Below are 20,423 nucleotides of genomic sequence, written 5' to 3' on the forward strand. Positions count from 1 at the left end.
AAGGTATTTTAAATGTTAGTGGCTTTTTGTTATTGCATTTTTTTCAATTAAAGTACTATGTTTGATGTGTCTGATGTTACTCAAATCTGTTAGCCAGATAGTTTTGATGTTACTCAAAAAAGTTATGAATCCTGCTTTATAGTATCCTCTCCAGGGCAGTCACTCTCTTTTTGATCACTGATTTGTAGAACAGTTGGGCCTACAGAGATTAGCAGAAATGTTCTACGGAACTCAAACAGTAACAGAACTGTATTAATTACAAATATTGCACTGATTTTTTACTGCAGTAAGTTTCAGGGAAAAAAAGTCTTTTACCAGAAAAATAATTTTCAGCCTATGGCTGTACATCAAGTGGCAGAGTCAACATTAAGGAAGCATTAAATGATCAAATGTCTTCACAATGGAACTGACCTTCATTGGTTATCTGTAGAAATGGCAAAATGCAAAGTTTGTATGGATACCAGGTCTCTCTTTGATCAAATTCTTAATTCACTAGTTTAAAAATTCACACACACACACACACACACACACCACTCAAGAGTCATGCGATGGCCTAGCTCAGATATATTTGTGAGTAAATTCTTTTATCCCAATGAATTAAGTACCATCATCTATGTCATTATTGAATTATTCTATTGAAATGTCTGATTTCCAGTGCTAGTCTCCTGGGTATTCAGGCAAATAAAATTTCTTTAGTAGAAAGACAGTGAACAAAAATTGGTAAGAGAAGCTTGCCCCCCACCCCCATACCTACAATTCTAGCAATCAGAGGAGGGGAGGGGAAGATTTTTCAGAAAATACTGGCCACAGGATGATAACACACTATGATTCAGATTCTTGCCTGAGGTCTCAAAGGATACACAGTGAGAAAGAAAGTGCCTTCCTTTCCATCACGGTTAACCAGACAGTGAATTTTCATATCAAAATTTTCTTAAAGATATACAATGTGTGAATATATGAAACACGCAAAAATAATTTACTCTTCAATCTCAGATACACAAGTATAATTAAGAAAGAGAAGTTTTATTAGGGCAATTTCACTTTATTTTTCCATATAGCAAAGTCAACTACTGCAGTAATAATAAAATAAGCATAAAACAAATTGCAGCCCAAGACAAAATACATAATTTTAAGCAACTACAAGCATAAAGTAAGTCGTGATTACATAATAGTAAAACCAAGCACATCTGTCCTTTCAGCAGATGAAAGTGGTAGGGTTGCTGATAAGTGCAACATTATCAACCAGCTGGAGTGAAGGCTGGATACACTAATTCATTAAACAAGTGCCCACAATCACAGTTTGCTTTTTTTGAGTGCTTCTGAGTTGAAAATTAAAACCGTGAAATTTGAACTGTGTTTTATTTTTTCACCTGCTGAAAGAACAGGATCCTAAGCAATTAAAAACAATCACATAACAACTATAGCTACAGTGTGCTGTCTGGTTTGCCTGTTTATGGTTTAAATTTTGTGAAAGTCAATACTTGTTTTGAAGTTTTTTTTTTTCGTGAACAATAAACCACCGAAATTGTCAGAAACTGATTTGAATAATATATGTCCTTAGTATAGTTCTGTCTGTCATTTTTTTTTCTGAAGTTTTAAACATGCAGTAGTTTTGAAAAATGTAAGGAATATTTGATCCATGATTTCACCTTTATGGTTGAAGTACCTGCTATTTTTGGTAATGATCTTCAGGCAGATTTGGCCCAATGGAGTTTTTGTCAGTCATGAGATCTCGGAAGGATGGCATATCTTTCCAGCTGAAAAAATCCTGGCAAACTACAAGCTGTCCACAAAAAGCAAAGCAACATGTTTGAAGGGGTATGGAGTGCTAACTCTGTGCCACTTTTGCAAGCAATTTTGCTCAATCTCATTTTATTAGCCTTAACAAAACTCCTTGTAATTATAGACGTTTTTATTCAAAATAAGATCTTACTATTATACAGGTTTCTCTCTTTTGACTATATACAGAAGTGCAAAAAGTCAACCTCCTCTCTAGACGTTCCAACATGCTAAATTGCAGCATAATCAACCCTCAAGAGTTTGCACACACGCTATAATTCTCGTTACGTAAACTTTGAGTATTTGGATTATCAACAAAAAGTCCCTTGTTCTATTTATTGATTATGCAGCTTATTTATAACAAGGCCTGATATTCAGGGATTTCAAAAATATTAAACAATACTTTAACATTTGAAATGGATACAGTAGAAAATAAATTTTATTCTAATATCTAGGATCTAGATCTTCTTATAATAACTAATTACAAACAAAATAAATCATCAAAATATTACTCAATTGTCTGCCAGGATTGTTGCAAAAGCAACAACTTAACTTCTTACTTAGCAATGATTATATATTTATAAGATATCCATATAAAAGATCTTTGTTCTTTTAATGAAAACTAGACAAGAACTAACAATGACTGACATTCTTACACTGTAATATTAAACCAGTAAAATATAAATCATTTAGTTAACAATAATACGAATATTCATATGACACTACATGTAATTCAAAACTGAGTATGTTATGAAGGAAAAACTACTTTAATTTTTTTTGTATTTTGAAAAATTCATCGGTAAAATCTAATAAAACAATATTCTATAAACTGAAATGGTATTCAATTGTTAATAGAAAATGAAAATCTAATAAATGTAGGAAATGAAAAACTACATTTTAACAAGAAAAATAAGTAATATTCTATAATGTTGCTAACTAACTACAATAACATGTGAAGTCACCATTACTCTCTTAACACGATTGAAATTACATTGGTATGGGTTCCAACCCGTAATGTAATAATCTAAGGCTTTAATAGATGTACAGTACAATCAGTAAAATCAACACATCAGTCTTATATTAGAAAGCATCTCTCTCAAGCATAAAAACTTGCAGTAAACTTGGAAGTATGGAAAGTTCTATAACTGAACTTTCACCTCTCCCATTCCACACTATAACTACCAGTGACCTGGCCCCTACTTCAGCAATTTTTAGAATTGCTGAACAGAGCAAAAATATCCTTTACTAGCTGCAACATCCAAACCACAAAAAAAGGAATTCCTTTGGATGAATCCATTCTTAAAAACTGAATGCACATCTATTTTTTTTTTAATTTTGTAAAAGGCTTTCTAAGGCTATAAGCAGTTAATCTGAACAAAACAAAACAAAACAAAATCACATATAAAATTCACCCATGTACTTAACCCACCCAATTACTAGGTTAATTAAACGTTTCCCATTTTCATATTTTGGTTTATCATGCATCTGATGACAGTGCTGCTTTCTTCTTTGTTTAGAGTCACTATTTTGAATGTGACTGTGATGAAGCATTTAAGCAAACGTGAAACCATTTCTGCAAAGCATTTATAGTCTTTTGACTTTTGACAGAGGCTATAAATAGAAGCAAAATAATTTCCTCAAACATTTTTTGTTATTGTGTCTCAGAAATGGCATATCCCTTTTGAATTACACGTTATACAGTATAGTATGCATAAATATTACACTACAATGAATTAAAATAATTATATATATACCTATTATATATATCTCCAGTATGTGTAAGTTTTATCTGTATTGAGAGAGTTTGTGTTGTGCTGTCTATTGTTACTGTAACGTTACATTGGCCATTTCTGAGACAGCTTTGGTTTTCCAAAAAAAAAAAAAAAAAAAAAAAAAATGGTGCCCTTTGACTGATTAGTACTAGCACATAAGCAAGAAAAATGTGGCTCTGAAAACAATAACACTGAAGAAATAATACTCTAATTTGATGTACAGTCTATGGCACTTCATGAGAATCCTTAACAACATGGTACTTAAAGCCATGATGTGCTTTAAAAGATACACAGTTGTGGTTTTGCTTGGCACATTCATCTCTGTCAGATCCCTCCCTCACCACGTCTTACAATCTATTACATTAAAAATATTACTCTTAAACAAAAATGACTTTGCATGCACGCTCTCACCTATAATGGCAATTTTAAATACAAGGTGCACCTTTGTTATTTGTAAACCTTGAAAGAAATAAACTTACTTTTAAAAAATTATATCTTGGTCTACAGACGTACCAATACATAATAGAATCATGGTTACACCAGTCTGTCTTTTCAAGATGGCATGAATATTTAGGAAATTAATTAGGTATGCATATTTTAATGCATAACTCTGTGCTAGAAAAGAAAGATGATCTTGTTCTTTTAGACAGGAATATCACCTCAGCACGAATATCAATTAAATGTACAAAGTGGATAGGCAACAGTGTGCAGTGGATTCCCATGTTGTCTTTTCTTCTGGTTAACATGCAATATGTGGATGTCTTGTGGCTGAGGGATTTTTGTGTGTGTTGCTTGACGGTATATACAATATGGCTAATGACCTTGTCCTTTACTCTAACCAAGCACACTGTCCTTTCCTCTTTTAGTATGATCTACAAGGGAAAAAAAGAAATAATCTTTGTTAATGCAGACAATATCTAAAAGCATTTTCTAATATATACTTAACATGAAATTTTATCTTTCTCGATGTAAACAGTATGTTCACATGTAAGTTATTCTATCTTCATGTAAAAAAAAACACTTCACAGGTGAAAATGGCTCTACATTTATCATCCCTATGTGAATGAAATGACATGAGCAGTCTAATAAAATTGTAGACTTTGTACTAAAATTACCTTAAGTTAACAGAGTAAAAACATATTTGCAGATTCAAGGGACGTAACATCATAAAGCCCTTTTTAACACTATTATTGTGGGGCAGAATTTAAACTTGCCCTACTTCTTTTCAAAATTTTAGTATGCTTCAAGAAGAATTATTTGGCCTATTAAATTAAAATCCATGCAACAATAATATCTATTAAATAGGATCAATTATACTTGGGTGCTTGTTTAATACACTGTAAATTCTAAAAAAAAAAAAAAAAGGAGTAATACTTTAAGTGACTGTTTTGTATAGTTCAAAGTTTGTGGATTTCATTTCCCCTAAAGCTAAGAAACATAAAAATCATTTCTTATGCTCTTGATGAACTATATGTGAATTAACAGTTCCAATTTTTGCATGAAATTTGTTCTCATCAGGGAATCTTTACATGTTAAAAGTATGCTACAGAATATAGCCTTGATAATTAAAAAGAAATCACCATTTTTACCAGTTTAAATATTGCAACTCCTCATGAAAAAGAGCAATCATTTGTTAAATGCGAAGAAAAATCAAGGGCCTAAGCTCCCATGCGGACAAATTTAATGGTCTGCCAATTGTTAATGGTTGTATGGTCATTTGGTCACATTTCCAACCTGGATTATTGCTAAGAAATAGAACACAGTTACATATGTACATACCTAACACACCCAATCAACTACAAAGTGTGAAACATATTTTTTTTTAATATGCCAAAAGGAGAACACTTTTTCCAAAACTACACACTATGAAGTAATGTGCTTATTCTAAAACTGTGGCCACTATTCAGAAAAATGAACTTTTTATTAGCATTGCATTGAGAGAACTTATGAAATACACAAAAATCCATTTCAATAATTTAATTCACATTTGCAGCATGTTTTTGATAGTACTCCAATCAAGACTATCATTTCTTTCTTAAATGGCTCTCAAATTTTGCCTCCCCTCCTGTCCTGCGTGGGTTCTACCTTTGTCAGGCTCTTCCTGTGGAATACTATCACAAGGGCTTCTGAACTGGCTTTCTGCCACTACAGTCTCCTGGCTTGACACACTGTCCCATCTCCTGTAAGGAGACACTCCTCCCTTCTCTATGTAATGACACCTTCATTGTCCAAATGCACTTACTTCTTTTCTGCCTCCTTTGGGGAGGGTTGCTCCTTCATGTTTGCTCCAAAACAAACTTGTTCAAAGTTCTCTTACTTCAATATATTACCCTATAATTATTTACACATCTGGCAATTCATCTTTATCTCACTAAAAGGTAACTAACACATAGAAGTACTAAACAATTGTTTGTAAATGTGTTAATGAACAAATAAATGAATGGAAGGAAGCAACAAAGAATGATCACCCATCTTATTTCCCAGATTCAGTTTTAAATGGTTTGACTCTTTCTAAACATAAAAATAAGTACCTAACAGGCTTCTGAGCATATTGAATAAAACAAATCCTCTAAGGATGAAAAATGGCCACCTTTCCAAGTATCCAAAAGAATGTTTCTGAAGGCAAAACACAAAGACCTTCAAATCATTTTTGAGCAATGGTGACATTTTCAGAACTATATAGTCCTCTAAAGTGACTGTTTTGAAGTACCCAGCATTCATTTGGCTATGCAGATGTGTGTGCACATATAGAGGAGAGTGTGTGTATATATTAAAGGTCAGACTCATAACATTCAAATTACCCTATGTAAGGTGAAGCATGTGGTGAGGTGTGTATACATTTCATTTAGTATTAAACAAACAAACAAAAAAATACAAAATAAACAAATGATGGTCTACAGCAGGGGTCAGCAAACAACTGCCCATGGGCCAAATCCAGCCTGCTGCCTATCTTGTAAATAAAGTTTTAGTGGAACACAGTCATGCCCATTCATTTACATATTGTCTCTGGCTGCTTTCATGTTACAACCGCAGAGTTGAGTAGTCGCAACAGAGAACAGTTGTTACAGAGCCATCCGGCCCACATAGATAAAAACATTTAGTAACTAGCCCTTTAAGAAAAAATTGCCAGTCACTGATCTACACTTTCTATTTGGTTTTATTTATATTTTTTATTCATGTTTGTGTTTATTTTTAATATGAAATAAAAAAACAAACCTTATTTTTCCTTGATTTTTTCTGCATATTTAAGTGATATTAACATATTTATTACAAATCTGCATGATAAATTCCTCTAAAAATGTATTTTCTCTGAAATTTGCAAATTTTTCTGAACTGTTATCTTAAAAAAATCCAGCATGAATATACAACTATATATTATATAATGAACTTACTGTTTAGTGATGAAAATTCTACATCTGGGTTACATACTTGTGGCTAGTCAGATGTTCGGCAGATATTATGGGTATCTAGCAAATAAAAAATTATTTAATGAATGATCCATGCAAGCAAGCCAAGAACGAAGAGATGAAAACATTTTAATGCTAAATTTTTAAAGAAAAGTGGAATTCAGCTGGCAGGTGATAATCCTTATCTGGTCAACATAACATGAAGTTAATGTAAATTTAAATGCCAAAGTAGCAACTAATTTTTTAAATCTTTATGTTAAATACTCTTCTATAAATGTTACCAGTTTTTAGGAAGTAAGAGAAGTTAAACTACCAATAATTCATGCAGAGCAGTCATTGAAAGAAGCCCTTTTTGTTGGCCTACACACATACACGCACACACACCTCTGGTTTCAGTTATTTAGTAATCCAGTATTCAAAATAGGGCATGTCTTACCTATTTTTGTGCAACCAATTTCTAACATTTTTGTTCATATTATTGTGTCCAACATTTTTTTCCGAATTAAAAATACCAGGTAAGAACTATAAAGAAGTAATTTGAAAGGACCAGACACAAGCATAAATTCACTATCAGAAAGTATTTCTGAATCCTGATTGCACATTTTATTATGCTTTAAAAGATCAAGAGAATTAGAGATCTTGAGAAAAATACAATAAGAAACCAATAGCAAGATGGCTTATTTCAAAAGTTCAAAAAAGCCAAGAACTTCAGATTTGTAACTTGTTTTTCTTCAAACCCTAAATTGCTGTTGCTAAACTGGGAGAGGCAGCACAATGGATTAAGGCAATCAGAAGACTGAAAACACGGTGTTCTAACACTAGCAATCCATGTCCTGGTGTGTGACCCTGAGCAAAGTACTTAATACTCTATGCTTCAATTTATTTATCTATAAAATGGTACTAATAGCATTTTGGGGGGGGGGGGGTTGATGGGAGAATACTGAAATCACATACATGAAGGGATCTTTTCTTGTTTCAATTTAGAAGTCCTAGACAAATTCAACATATTACACAATCTACAGTCAGGAGTGCAAATTAATATGTCCCTATTTTATTCCCATTTTTCAGCTGACATCTTTACACAATTTTACAGCATTGGCAAATGGCACAAAAATGTGCTCCAAGCATAATGAAGCTCCTCATACCATTTTTCCTGCTGTTACAGGACAGGATGTTGCACCCAACAGTGGAGAAGCATCAAGGAGGGGGCTGTCGAAACATACCAAGGACCTTCAACACCAATCGATGCAGATGAAGGGCCAGCTATAAACTTCTGCGTGCATGCAGGCTGCATGTTGTGGCATCAGCTATTTCCAGCATTGCTAATGTACTGTAGGCATATACATATGTATGTATATGTAGATATAATATATGTATGTATATATATATATATCCATTCCCTTCTCTTTCTTTTGGTTGTAAAACAGTATGAAGACCCAAGATTATGCATGAAATGGTCACAGCACAATGCAAAAAGTAAAGTGTCCACTACAACCCAGATGGCCAAGGGCATGTTGAAATTTGCTTTGCTGTAGTTCTGCTTACACCAGCAATTCTGTAGTCATACATGGTACACAGAAAAGAGTTCAGAATCATTGATCTGCACCATAAATGTATTGAGTTGACTCCATTAAGACATAACTGCCATAGATCACTTGCTAACATGCCACATATGCACAATCCAGCATTCTTGTAAATGAGTCTGATGTTTTAGCGTAAATCCAAGGCTATTTTGACAAGCTTCTGAAAAGCTAATGATTCTTTGCCAAGAAATGTTTAAAGCTTGTCTGAAACTTTAAAAGAAATCTATTTTGGCATACTGCTTTTGGAAATCTTTAATGGCTACACTAATAGCTTAAAATTCATTATTAACAGTACATGGTGTGTTATAGAAACAAAGGTGACTACTACTCACAGCAATAGCTACAACTTCAGATGCATCTTAACTGGTCTTCTCTTCCCAAGGGGTAAAATGTTGATTCCCATCTGATACTGGTTCTTTGAGATGTATCTGACTACATTTAACCTTACCCTGTAGGTTATCTGAAATGAAGTTTGGTTCTAAATTTTGCCAGATCTTGGTAACCCTATGGAATTATACTTTCATAATAAGCATATCTATATATTCAAGTCAAAACCTACTTGCCCATAAATTTGACTTTGATTCAACCAGCATTTTCTGGAACTTATTTTAAATAGGATCAGAAAATACTGTTTGAATTAAAGTCACTTTTAAATTTTGAAAATTTAGGTAGCCATTTTATTTTAAATAGTCACCCTTTCACATCATGCAATTTAAATTTCTGAAGCAGATCTCTTTAAACTAAAAGATGTTTTGCGTAATTGGTACTCTATAAAGTTGTATGGAACACAGAATGACATTCTATTTACCATACTTCATTTCTTTTTTCTTTTTTTCTTCATAAATATCCAACATTTATGTGAGATAATTATAGAAATGAGAACAGTATGAATTTGTTTTCTACTCAAAGTATATAGAATCAAAGCTTAGAGATGCTGGACAATAACTTAATTTATTTTGAATATGCAATATGCTTATCAAACAAATCAAACTATTATGATAATTTACCAATGAGCTCTATTTACAAGAGTGGTCATTTGTGGCATATGTAATAAATTTAAATATTTTGCATTTTTTATTAACAATTTATGCAAGGATTGAAAAAATTTTGTATACCAAATGCTTATCTATAATAAAAACTTTACAACTGACCACATTTCTGATTGGTCAAAATAGCTTCGGTTGAGACCAAATGAGAATTGCTTGTGTAAATATCATTTTAGTAGCTTCAGAAATGGAGCTGCGACAACTTGGGAGCACTTATAAATGGCATAAAAGCATTCTGCTGCTCATCAAAGAAAGAATGTGTAGGCCAACAAGAGGTATCTTTGAAACCCCATGCTTATTATAGCACTTCCACAGCCCTCACTCACGCACACAGGACTCCCACTGCCTTCAGTGGGGAATGCACGTACGTAAGGGTTGTTGGATTGAGCCCTATTAGATTTGGGTTTTAAGAAACAAAGCTGTAAATTAGCAAACCTGGTTGGCTGTGGCTGTTGCAGCGAAGGGAACACTTGTGGCAGATGTTGTTGCTGCGGACACAGTGGCTGGCGTAGCACCGTGCACCATGGGAACTTTCGGAGGGAAAATCATATAAGCAAACATACAGAAGAGTGTAGCAATATGGAAACCATGGCAACATGGAGTAGATAATTGGGCATGGTATTTATCACAGCAATAAGCCATGTGACGGAACATCATCACCAGCGAGTGACATGCAATCACAGCGCAAAGCAGTACAACATTCCAAGGAGAGAAAGGGTAGGGGGATGAAAGAGAAAAAAAAGGGGGGGAAAAACAGCTTGTTACCATCAAATCAAGAAAATTGACACAGGCTTAATTTGCTAAGTCAAAAACAAGAATTTTATATAGTGTTCATAGACAGTCAAAATCTAAGTCAAAATACAGGTATTTATTTACTTCATATATACAGTTATCAGTTTGAATGAAAGTATGTTTTCTTATTTACTATTATAAAAATATACAATATATTACTTTTACGAGATAGATTTTTTTTTTACACACCAGAACTCATAGTCCAATCAAAATCCACCAAAGGTGACAAAGGAAACTGTCGTGTGTAAAGAAAACATTTATGTGAGTCCATGTCAATTAAATAGAAAATGGCATTTAATTGACAGGTGTTAGTAAAAGGGAAATGGACTTGCCCAATAGATATAAGTTAAACTTAGTAGTGGATTTTGAGGGGCTGTGAGGTGCACTGAAGGTTCAAGATAATCAAGAAACAAAGCTGGCACCTACCAACACTTGTAGCGGGTGTCATGCACAATATTGAGCCTGCCCATCATGCATTGCAACAGGAAGGTGGATTTGAAAAGGGAAAAGAATTAAAACATCCCATCACACGTGTAATTAGGAAATTCATTTGAACAAAGAAGAAAAATTGTTATTATGGGAACAGTGGCATGTAACTGTCAGCAAAATCAAATCATACAATAGCACAGTGATCAATTAGAACTAGTCTCAAGTGGAAGAATAAAAGCCAGTTTAACTGTGTGCTGGTACACTTTGTTTCTCTGAATTACTGCCTATAAATAAAAGTATTTTGGAAAAAAATTTTAAACAATTCTTTCAAAAATAATATTGCAATTTGTTTTGTTTTTAATCTGGTTACTAATCATCTGGCTGCTTTGCTATTTCTTTCTTTAACATATAAATGTATTAACTTTTTCTTTACATTAAGTGCATATTAAACAGAGATATTATTTATTGCTAAAAGGCTAAATAACTCAATGCACAAAATTGATTTAACAATATAATGAAACCCAAACATTTATTTTCATTCCCTTGGTTTTGTTTCCCTGTTCATTGTAGTAGCAACCATATGTCATGGAAGGGATAGTGATCATCCATACCAGAATTTTATTTGGAGGGATATCAAGCAATAAACTATGCATAAAAGAAATGAAACATCTGCATTTTCTCAGTTTGGAATCTGAATTTCAGAAAAACATTTAGAGGGATTATAATTTCTTACAGGGCCTAAACTGGTTTACTAAGTGGGTATCTGTTAAAGCAGACTGGTTTTCATTACTGGTTCAGACCCTCAGGACTTCTTGGAGTAGCAAATGTCCCACAGAAATTTCCCCCCAAATTTCTAATTAGACATTAATTAAAAACCCTGAATGGGAGATTATGAAGTTAAATAGGTCACATATAGGGTGCTAGCACCAATATTCACAATTCTTTGACCAAGACAAGTAAAAATAAATATCGCATATCTAATCTGTTCTCTTTACCATTTAAACATTGAAAAATCTAATTTATCTTATCAAGTATAGGGTATTTTCCCATATGCACAACTACTGTTTTTTTTTCTATGAGATTATTTTAGACATCTAGGTTTTAAAATACCAAATGCTTTTATATTTCTATCTGTCTTGGCACATCCTATTTAAATACTAGCAGCATCTGGGATGAACATTTGTTAGAAAAATATCTGCCAATTGAATCTTATCAGAGATGGTGCTGCAAAACAAAGCTGCCATTGAGATACACAATTACTTAACTGGCATCCCTGTAACAGCTGCAATTAGTCTGTTATCACAATTAGACTGTGGGCACAATGATCAGTGATTAAACTTTGAAATGGAGCTAGGGAAGCTCTCAGGTGGAGTAGTATTACACTGACAGGCATTATTTAAGACACTTGAAGATCTATGTCATTTACTACTACTCTGTGAAAGACAACAACAGAAACAAACTAGCAACAACAAAGAAGTTAATTTAAGACAGTAGAGCAAGCAAAATTTAATACTAGGTGTGGATCTTATGAAATCATCTTCCTAATGGTGGGAGAGTTGGAAAAGTGAGCATGAGAAGATGAATGAAAAGGGTAATTTTTGAAGGATAATTATTGAAGCCAGTTTAAATATTGTACGGGTTATGTTTTTAATTTCTTATTTATTATTATGCTACAATTTGTCTATTGTATTTTACCTCATGCGTAATTAAGTCTGCACATGCTGAAAATGAGTTAACCTTATACTATCTCTCTAAAACCCCAAAGCTTTGAAGATTTTAATCTTAGTTTGAGTTATCTTCCTCATCAGCATTATAACCAATGCACACAGTTTTGAGAGGGATTTGCAGCAAATAAACATAAGGCAGCAATGAAAATACTAGCCAGGGTGCAATAACTCACAAATATGAAGACATAATGCTGTAGGACCCACTTACCAAGAACAAAAATCACTTTCGAAATGACCACCATATCCAACTCTACTTTATTAATTTACTATTAATGATGCACAAGTAGCCAATTTAAACTTTCCCTCAATTTCAGCACAAGGCAAAATTTAAGTGAATGTATTTGTCAATTTCAAATTTCCCCTTTGAAGATATTTGCATAGCAGAATGGTGTTTCTAAAGAATGTGTTACTTTAAGTACATGGCTTTTAAAATTAGATTATTTAAGTGATCTGCATGAAGATGCAGTTAAAGCAACTAAGATAGTAATTTATGAGATAAATGCATAGTTAAAAATTACTTCGAGGGGAACAGAAAGAAGTATAAGAGAGAAAGAACTACAATGAGATTTGGTGGGAGTTTGGAATGTAGATATTTTAATTCAGGCCTATTTGGGTTTACTAGCACATGACTAATAAAGCTTATTTAGGGCCATTTAAAAATAATTTATATCATTTTAGGACTAAAAGTTGATGATCAATTGAATATTCCCCAAAATCGATTTTCAAAAAGTAGCACCTTATATCATTTATGCCTGTTTCTATTTAATCTACTGTATTCCATTCTATTGCACTATTGAATTCAAGAATAACAGTAAATAAAACCTACTGAGTGATTACTATGTTCCAGGCATTATTATATACATTTAGACTTGTAAAAATGCTTTACGAGAATGTGCTATCAATGTTGTTTAAAACTCAAACATAAGTCCATGAAATAATTGCATTATTATCCCCATTCTACAGGTGAAAAAAACAGTTATAGGGAGGATATAACTTGCGATAGAGCTAGATTTGAAATCAACCCTTTGAACTTCCAAGCTTGATTTATAATTACTATTCTAGGACTTATGTAAACCTTCTGCATTAATTTCATTGATTATAATAAAAGTGGTGAGATAATTGTTTGAAATCTTTGTCTTTGTTCTTTCTAACAACACCCATCCCCCACTACCACCTAAGAAAATGTCCTGGCCTTTCGTTTCCTTACTTCCGGTACAATTGTGATGCAAGTCAAAGAGAAAGTTGCTTAAAGAAAACTTATTTTTAGATTTTTTAAAATCATAAGCCCTACACTGCACTAATTGAGGGCAATACGCTGGAAGGAGAGACAAGAGGTTGCTTCTGAGGAGGGCAGATAGGCAAAAACGGTGCTAGAGAGTGGAGAGAAAAATTCCCCAAGACTCTGAAGTGGTGGGCACTCTGCAGATTCCATGAGTTGTAGGAGCATGAAGCCTATTTTAACAACAGCCCTGCAAACAGCGGGCCCTAGAAGGCACAGCCTGCACGTGAGCTGAGGGTGCTCAGCCTTAGGTAAGGATGCTTGTTTTCAAGGCAGTCAGAGAAGCCCCGCAGGACCTGCCATAAAGAGATCTTGTAGGCATGGACAACAATCATATTAGCAGCGACCAGTGGGGACTGAAGAGTGGAGACAGGTGGCTTGTCTGAGAATACTGGACTTTATAGGACTTCTCTTTTGTGGGGGAGGAGGAAGTAAGAGATGGTGAAGATGGGGTTCTAGCATCCCAGTAATGCCTGACATTTCTATACAATCCAGTGAAATTAGGATTTAGGATGGGACTTAAATTCAGTTAAAAAAACTAAATTGATATAAGTAAAAGAGATATTTTAAGAAATATTTAAGATTGTGTAAGCACATGCTAGTTTGGGGGGAGAAATTCATACTTACAACATAAGTAGACCCTAAACTTGCATAACCTGTATGAATAATCAATTTAGTCTTGAAGGGTAAAGGTAAAAAAACGTAGTATATATTTAAAAGAAAAATCAGTGTGAACTTAACCTAAAATTATATTTATTTTAAAATGAAAGAGAGAATGTAAAAAACCAGGCCTGGAGTTAGGTAATCAGTAAGTGCTATTTCCATTCTCCTAAATCCTTTTATAGGTCTTCATGTAAAGAGTTCATTGATATTGACAGACTGATCCTAATCTGCCTTACTTGAGTTCAAGTTCTATCTAATCCTTACTAGCCATGCACTTGGGGAAGGTCACTGGATCTCTCTAGAGCCAAACTACTCATTGGTAAAGTAAGAATATTAATGCCAATCTTTTGAGATTATTGTGAGAAAAAAATGAGATACTATACTTGTAATACCCGGTGTAGCATGGCACACAGCAAGCACTCAATAAAAGGTGGCTCTTTTGAACAAAATGTATAAGATAACTTGATACAAGGCAATAGGGAGTTGTGGGGCTTGGGACTGAAGAGCATATACATTATCTAAAGTATTTACATTTAGTTATTATTTAAACATTTTTAGATAAACAAAAATTTCTGGAAACTAAGTTAAGCCCTTGGGCCATGAGTTTGCAATTCCTAGTGTACATACTGGTGTACTGTGTGGCACACATTAAATGTTGACTGGAAAAATGGATGGATGGATGATTGAAAGGATGGATGGGAGAAAAGGAGGGAGAGAGGGAAGGATAGCTATATGGTTAGAAGGATGGATGGAAGAATGGATGGATAGATGCCACATAAGTCCAATTCTGTTCTTAAAAGTTATAGTACGTAAGAATTTTTCTTAGCTGGCTAAGTCATCACGGAATACTGATTTTCTGCCAGCAACTTAGTCTGCATAAAGAGTCACCTGTTCTATCTTCGTGACCAAAAGGGGGACGTGAAAGGAAATGAAATAAGCTTCAGTGGCAGAGAGATTCCAAAAGGAGCCGAGAGGTCACTCTGGTGGGCACTCTTACACACAATATAGACAACCCTTTTCAGGTTCTAATGAATTGGAATAGCTAGCAGTAAATACCTGAAACTATCAAACTACAATCAAGAACCCTCGAATCTTGAAGACGTTTGTATAAAAATGCAGCTTATGAGAGGTGAAAACTGTGATTGGGAAAGCCATGTGGATCACACTCCCCTTTGTCCAGTGTATGGATGGATGAGTAGAAAAATGGGGGAAAAAAAAAACCACCCAGTGTTCTTTGTTACTTTAACTGTCCTCTTTTACTTTAATTTTTATTCTTATTACTTTCGTGTGTTTGGTAATGAAAATGTTCAAAAATTAATTTTGGTGACGAACGCACAACTATGTAATAGTACTGTGAACAGCTGAATGTACACTTTGTATGACTGCATGGTATGTGAATATATCTCAATAAAACTGAATTAAAAAAAAAAGAGTCACCTGTTCTAAGGATTTAGCCAACCATGCTTTACTGTAACTTAAATGAAATAGGCCTACACATCTCTGAAGTTATTACTAATACAAAAGACTACAGAGTCTTAAACCTCTAAGCTGCAAAAAGCATATGACTTCCATTTTCTTTCCAGTCCCTATAAAGCCTTCAGAATATACCTTCCAAATTATTATAATGTATTCAGATGGGATGTTCCAATCTTATAATTCTTCCGTATTACTTGTCTGAAATATAATATAGGCTTTAGAAAATAAACTTCCTTTTCTCCCACATATTATACATGAGATTATATATGAATTTGTGGCAGGATGGATTTCCTTAGTTCTACAAAACTGTTTTTTTTTTTTTTTAAATAAAAAAAATTGTTTATTGTTGCTAACATTTAAAAACTGGATATTTCACATAGTAAATATCCAGATGTCCATAATATCTGGAAAAAAAATCAGATAATCTGGCAGCATTGGACACCAAGGCCACTATGTTAGGTTGTGCAGGTTTGCAAAAACAAACTTAGGAGGGATCATGCACATGGACTCTGACGTAAATGGAGCCACAAAGGGTATGCAGTGCACAACAGGTACGACCTGCCAGGCAGACATCCCTCTGAGGCAATAGAAGGCTAAGGCTGAACACTGATTATCCCCTTTAGACTGGGCCTGTGCTCTCCAGTGCCTCCCCAAACCCACATACACCAATTTATTTCTTGCTTCACTTGTTTGTTTCCTACCTGGCCCTGGAGGCCTTTAAGCTTACATTCCCTGCCTCAGACTTCTTTCCTTTTTTGCTGCCTGAAAAAACGGTTTACCAGAAGTAAAGATGGGCTATCCATTTTTAATCTTTTAATGTTATTTAATGAATCATGGAAGTAGTACCTACTTTTGGTTACATGATTGGTAAAGGTTAACCTGAAACACCTTAAAACCAGGTTACAAATAAGTATTATTTTATACTACTAATGCAATTTCATATCAGATTAATTACAAGTTTTAAAAACAGACTGATAAAAAATGCATCATAAGAGGAAATGAAAATACATCTTTAAAATTTCAGTATATTTCCATGTATGGGGCACAATTTACTTAAATTAACAAAGCTTAGTGTCTAGAACAAAGGGATAAATGCAACTTATAAATGTGTTTTATTGTATGGCTCTGTCACATCCACAGATTAAAAGCCTTTCTAGGAAAAGTCCAGTGTCATAAATAGGGTTATAAATATCATGTAATTAATAGTTACACTTAAAAAAGATGATATATTCACTTGACTGTTGTTGGAGAAACTAATGCAAAATCTGCTTACAACAGATTATTTTTAGTTTCTTTAAATAATATGTGGAACAAAATAGATTTTTTTTTTTTTTTTTTTTTTTTTTTTTTTAGTTTTTAAATAAGGATACTGCCATTTGTAACAGTAATGTTTTATTTGATGGAATAAACTGACAAAAATAAATTTTAATTTCCCATTAAAGGGATTATGATAGTTACCTGCAGTCTCTTGAAACTGTGTCTAGTAATGTAACTATAGAAAAGCTGATGGATTGTTTTTTGAAAACAGCATAAATCTAGGGACATTGTAATTTATATAAAAGCAAAGAGACAAATTTCTGTAAATCTCTTAAAAATATGCAGATTCAGGAAAAAAAGTTGTAACATTTTAAAATGTAAGAGAAATGCGATTTTTTTCTTCAGAATGCAATGAATCCACTACAGATAAGGATGATTTAATTTTTATTCTAATATGGACAAATTGCAACTTGATACTACTTCATGAATGCAAATATTTTATCAAGAGTCTTGGGTATAGGCTACTCCAACTAGTAGAATATTCTACATATGGATGGTCAGTTCTCAGAGATGAACTGTATGAAAGCTGTACTTAGTAAAAACTAATGTGAACATACTTTAATCTTGTGTGCTTGACTGAAAAATATGAAGTTATTGCAGTCCCTGCCAATACTGTATATTGTATAGTATATTGCTATATAATAAAGTTATAGTGGCTGGATCTTTGACATATACAACTAGTGAATAATTTATTACTTTAATTAATAAATATACAATTAATTTAAAAAATAAATCTCTGAACCCATGGTATTTTTTATAAAGGTTAAGACATAAAAGGGAAAATAGGATTAGCATTTCTGGTGTGCTGAATTCCAGAATTAAAAGGAGTTTAATATGTATCTTCTGAAGTAAAATGAGAGTGGGTAAAAATAGTAAATGTCCAGTTAATTAAATAACTGGTTATTCTGGTTTTCAAAATTTTAAATCCCTGTGAATAGTCCTAAAGTATATTTATGTGACTACGCTGAAATCAACTGAAATCACAAATGTATAACTGAATAATAAATAGAAATAGCACTGGGGACTATTTCAATATTAGCTTAGGAGCAGTAATAGTTTTAAGCAATATATTGATTGGTGTCAATAAGACCACTTTTTAAGATTTTATGTTCTAGTTAGTTTTTATTCTCCACCTTGAAAACAAAAAGGCTGAAAAATAAAAATCAAACTGAAAGTGTCATTTCATTTCATACAAATTAACTCTATAGAATCATGAAGGCAAAAGGGTCTTACAGCAGGAAAGTATCATAAAATAGCTTGACAGACATATAACAGTGTTGAGGAAAGAGAAAAAAAGAGAACTATATTTCAATTCCAAGTTATGAAAACAAAAATAAATACATAAAACACTTTTAATCTCTTAGCCCATATTCCATTATGCTAATATTTTTGTCTTTTAAGGAAAACCCCGAGATACCTCAGGAAAGTTTCCACTATTGACCACCTTACCTTACAAAATCTCATCTATGACTAAAAACAAATTTGGGGGTATGGCTCATCTGCCCTACCAGTTGAACTCTATGTGAATCATCAGATTCATTTATTAACAAACTCAAACTCCTTACCTGGAGGGAGAAATGCGGTATGCTGTTGTAACTGCATGTTGGCTAGAGCCTGTTGGTATTGGAAAATACCAGTGTTAAAGACTGCGGTGGCACCGTTGGTTTTTTCAAGAGCAGGCCTCTTTGGTAATGGGGGAAGTACAGCTTGAGGAATTCCCTGTTTAGTGAATGAGTATAAAAAACAAATACCAGTAAAAAGAAAAAAAGAAAAAAGAAAAATCAGTTGAAGGATAAAATTGTTAGGAAGCATGAGCAAGCAAGCAGCAGAGCATTTAACTACCCAAAGGGGGAAAAAATCCAGTAAAAATAATTAAAGAAAAAAGAGCAAGATAAAAGCTTTTAAAGGAAGCATTATTTTTGTCCAAACCAAAACCCCACTAGTACAAGAGCACATGTTATAATGTGTTAAAGTGTTTTAAGTCCCATAATGCTTCAGGCTTTCTGTGAGAAGCCCTGATTTGGGAAAAAAAGAAAAGCTGCACTGCGCGCTCCATGAGGATCAACAGGTATAAGCAATGTTAATAGTTAATTGTACAGAGTGACTGAAACATAAAATAAAAACTAATCCCACTCTGTTCCTCCCCCCAGATCTATCTAGACATGCGAATGTCCCAGAGCATGCAAGTTTTTTTTTCTTAAACACTGAACTATAAATACTAAAAAGTATATAATTCTACCACTAAAGCCATGCTAATCAAACAGGCACATAAATATACAGTCAAAAATACACTTTCAATGTCCTCCAGGTATTTCATTAGAACATTCTACAATGTAGTTAAACTGAATGTGGGCTGCTGGGCTTTCGGATTCTTTCATTGTATGATACCCGTCCACGTACTAATATTATAGTCTTTCCATATTTTGTCAGGAAACCACACTCAGTTTTTCATTGTACTTTACAATTTTATAACAGAAAAAAGGAATATATATTTTTTAACTGATAAAAAAAAAAAAACTTGTATCTACAATAAAGCTACATGCCAAGCTAAAAGGTGAAAGGTCATAGTACCAGGTCAAAGGTTGCCTCGAGGGGTCGCTTCAGTGATTTGACAGCCGACTGAGTCTTAATTAGCAGGCAGCGAGCACATGATGGCAATGGGCCAGTGGGGTTCAAGCGCATTAACATAAACAGCAAGCAGAGGTGCATCATGGGGGCAGCAGTGCATTTTTGGGTAGGTGAGAAAAAACAAATAAAAAAACAAATCATCGGAATGCCATATACAACGAATAACAAGACTAAGCATGCACAATAAAGGCACTACTGAGTTGTTATTGGGAGGATAACTTCTCTTTGTAGTTAATTACAAACAAGATACTCTAACAGAAAAAAAAAATAAAAGAGTGAAAGGAAGAGAGAAGGAGAGAGTCTGCCTTCTGTATTTTTGCTCAAGTATCCGTAAACACAGAAAAGACCTCTCTCACGATCATTTTACTGTGTTAAGAAATACCACACAGGGATATTTTTAATGAATATTTTAGTGATTAAGATTTGTATTTATGTAAAAAAGGACAACATTAAAACGGCTAAGCAAAGAACAAGGAAAGGACCCATTAAAATCAGCTATGAGATCACATTAAAATTTATCTTAAG

The 20,423-nt window shown here is 33.5% G+C and overlaps 1 protein-coding gene across 15 annotated transcripts in view; it reads right to left on the reverse strand.

The window, feature by feature from the left end:
- Nucleotides 1-1,004: 1,004 nt before the first annotated feature.
- MBNL1 (muscleblind like splicing regulator 1) overlaps nt 1,005-20,423 on the reverse strand; it is a 191,678-nt gene continuing 172,259 nt past the window's right edge. For 10 of the 15 annotated variants that reach the window (XM_037842277.1, XM_037842384.1, XM_037842357.1 and 7 more), the window contains 6 exons: nt 19,842-19,895; nt 18,836-18,989; nt 10,806-10,841; nt 10,023-10,117; nt 6,944-7,018; nt 1,005-4,423 (listed from right to left, as the gene is read on the reverse strand). In XM_037842277.1, coding sequence (XP_037698205.1) covers nt 6,962-7,018; nt 10,023-10,117; nt 10,806-10,841; nt 18,836-18,989; nt 19,842-19,895 — 396 coding nt within the window. In that variant the 3' untranslated portion in view covers nt 1,005-4,423; nt 6,944-6,961. Of the gene's footprint in view, nt 4,424-6,943; nt 7,019-8,103; nt 8,289-10,022; nt 10,118-10,805; nt 10,842-18,835; nt 18,990-19,841; nt 19,896-20,423 lie in introns of all 15 variants that reach the window. The other 5 variants (XR_005217797.1, XM_037842301.1, XM_037842308.1 and 2 more) reach the window with 5 other exon arrangements.

The sequence above is a fragment of the Choloepus didactylus genome, chromosome 1 (genome assembly GCF_015220235.1).
Source record: "Choloepus didactylus isolate mChoDid1 chromosome 1, mChoDid1.pri, whole genome shotgun sequence".
NCBI lineage: Eukaryota > Metazoa > Chordata > Mammalia > Pilosa > Megalonychidae > Choloepus > Choloepus didactylus.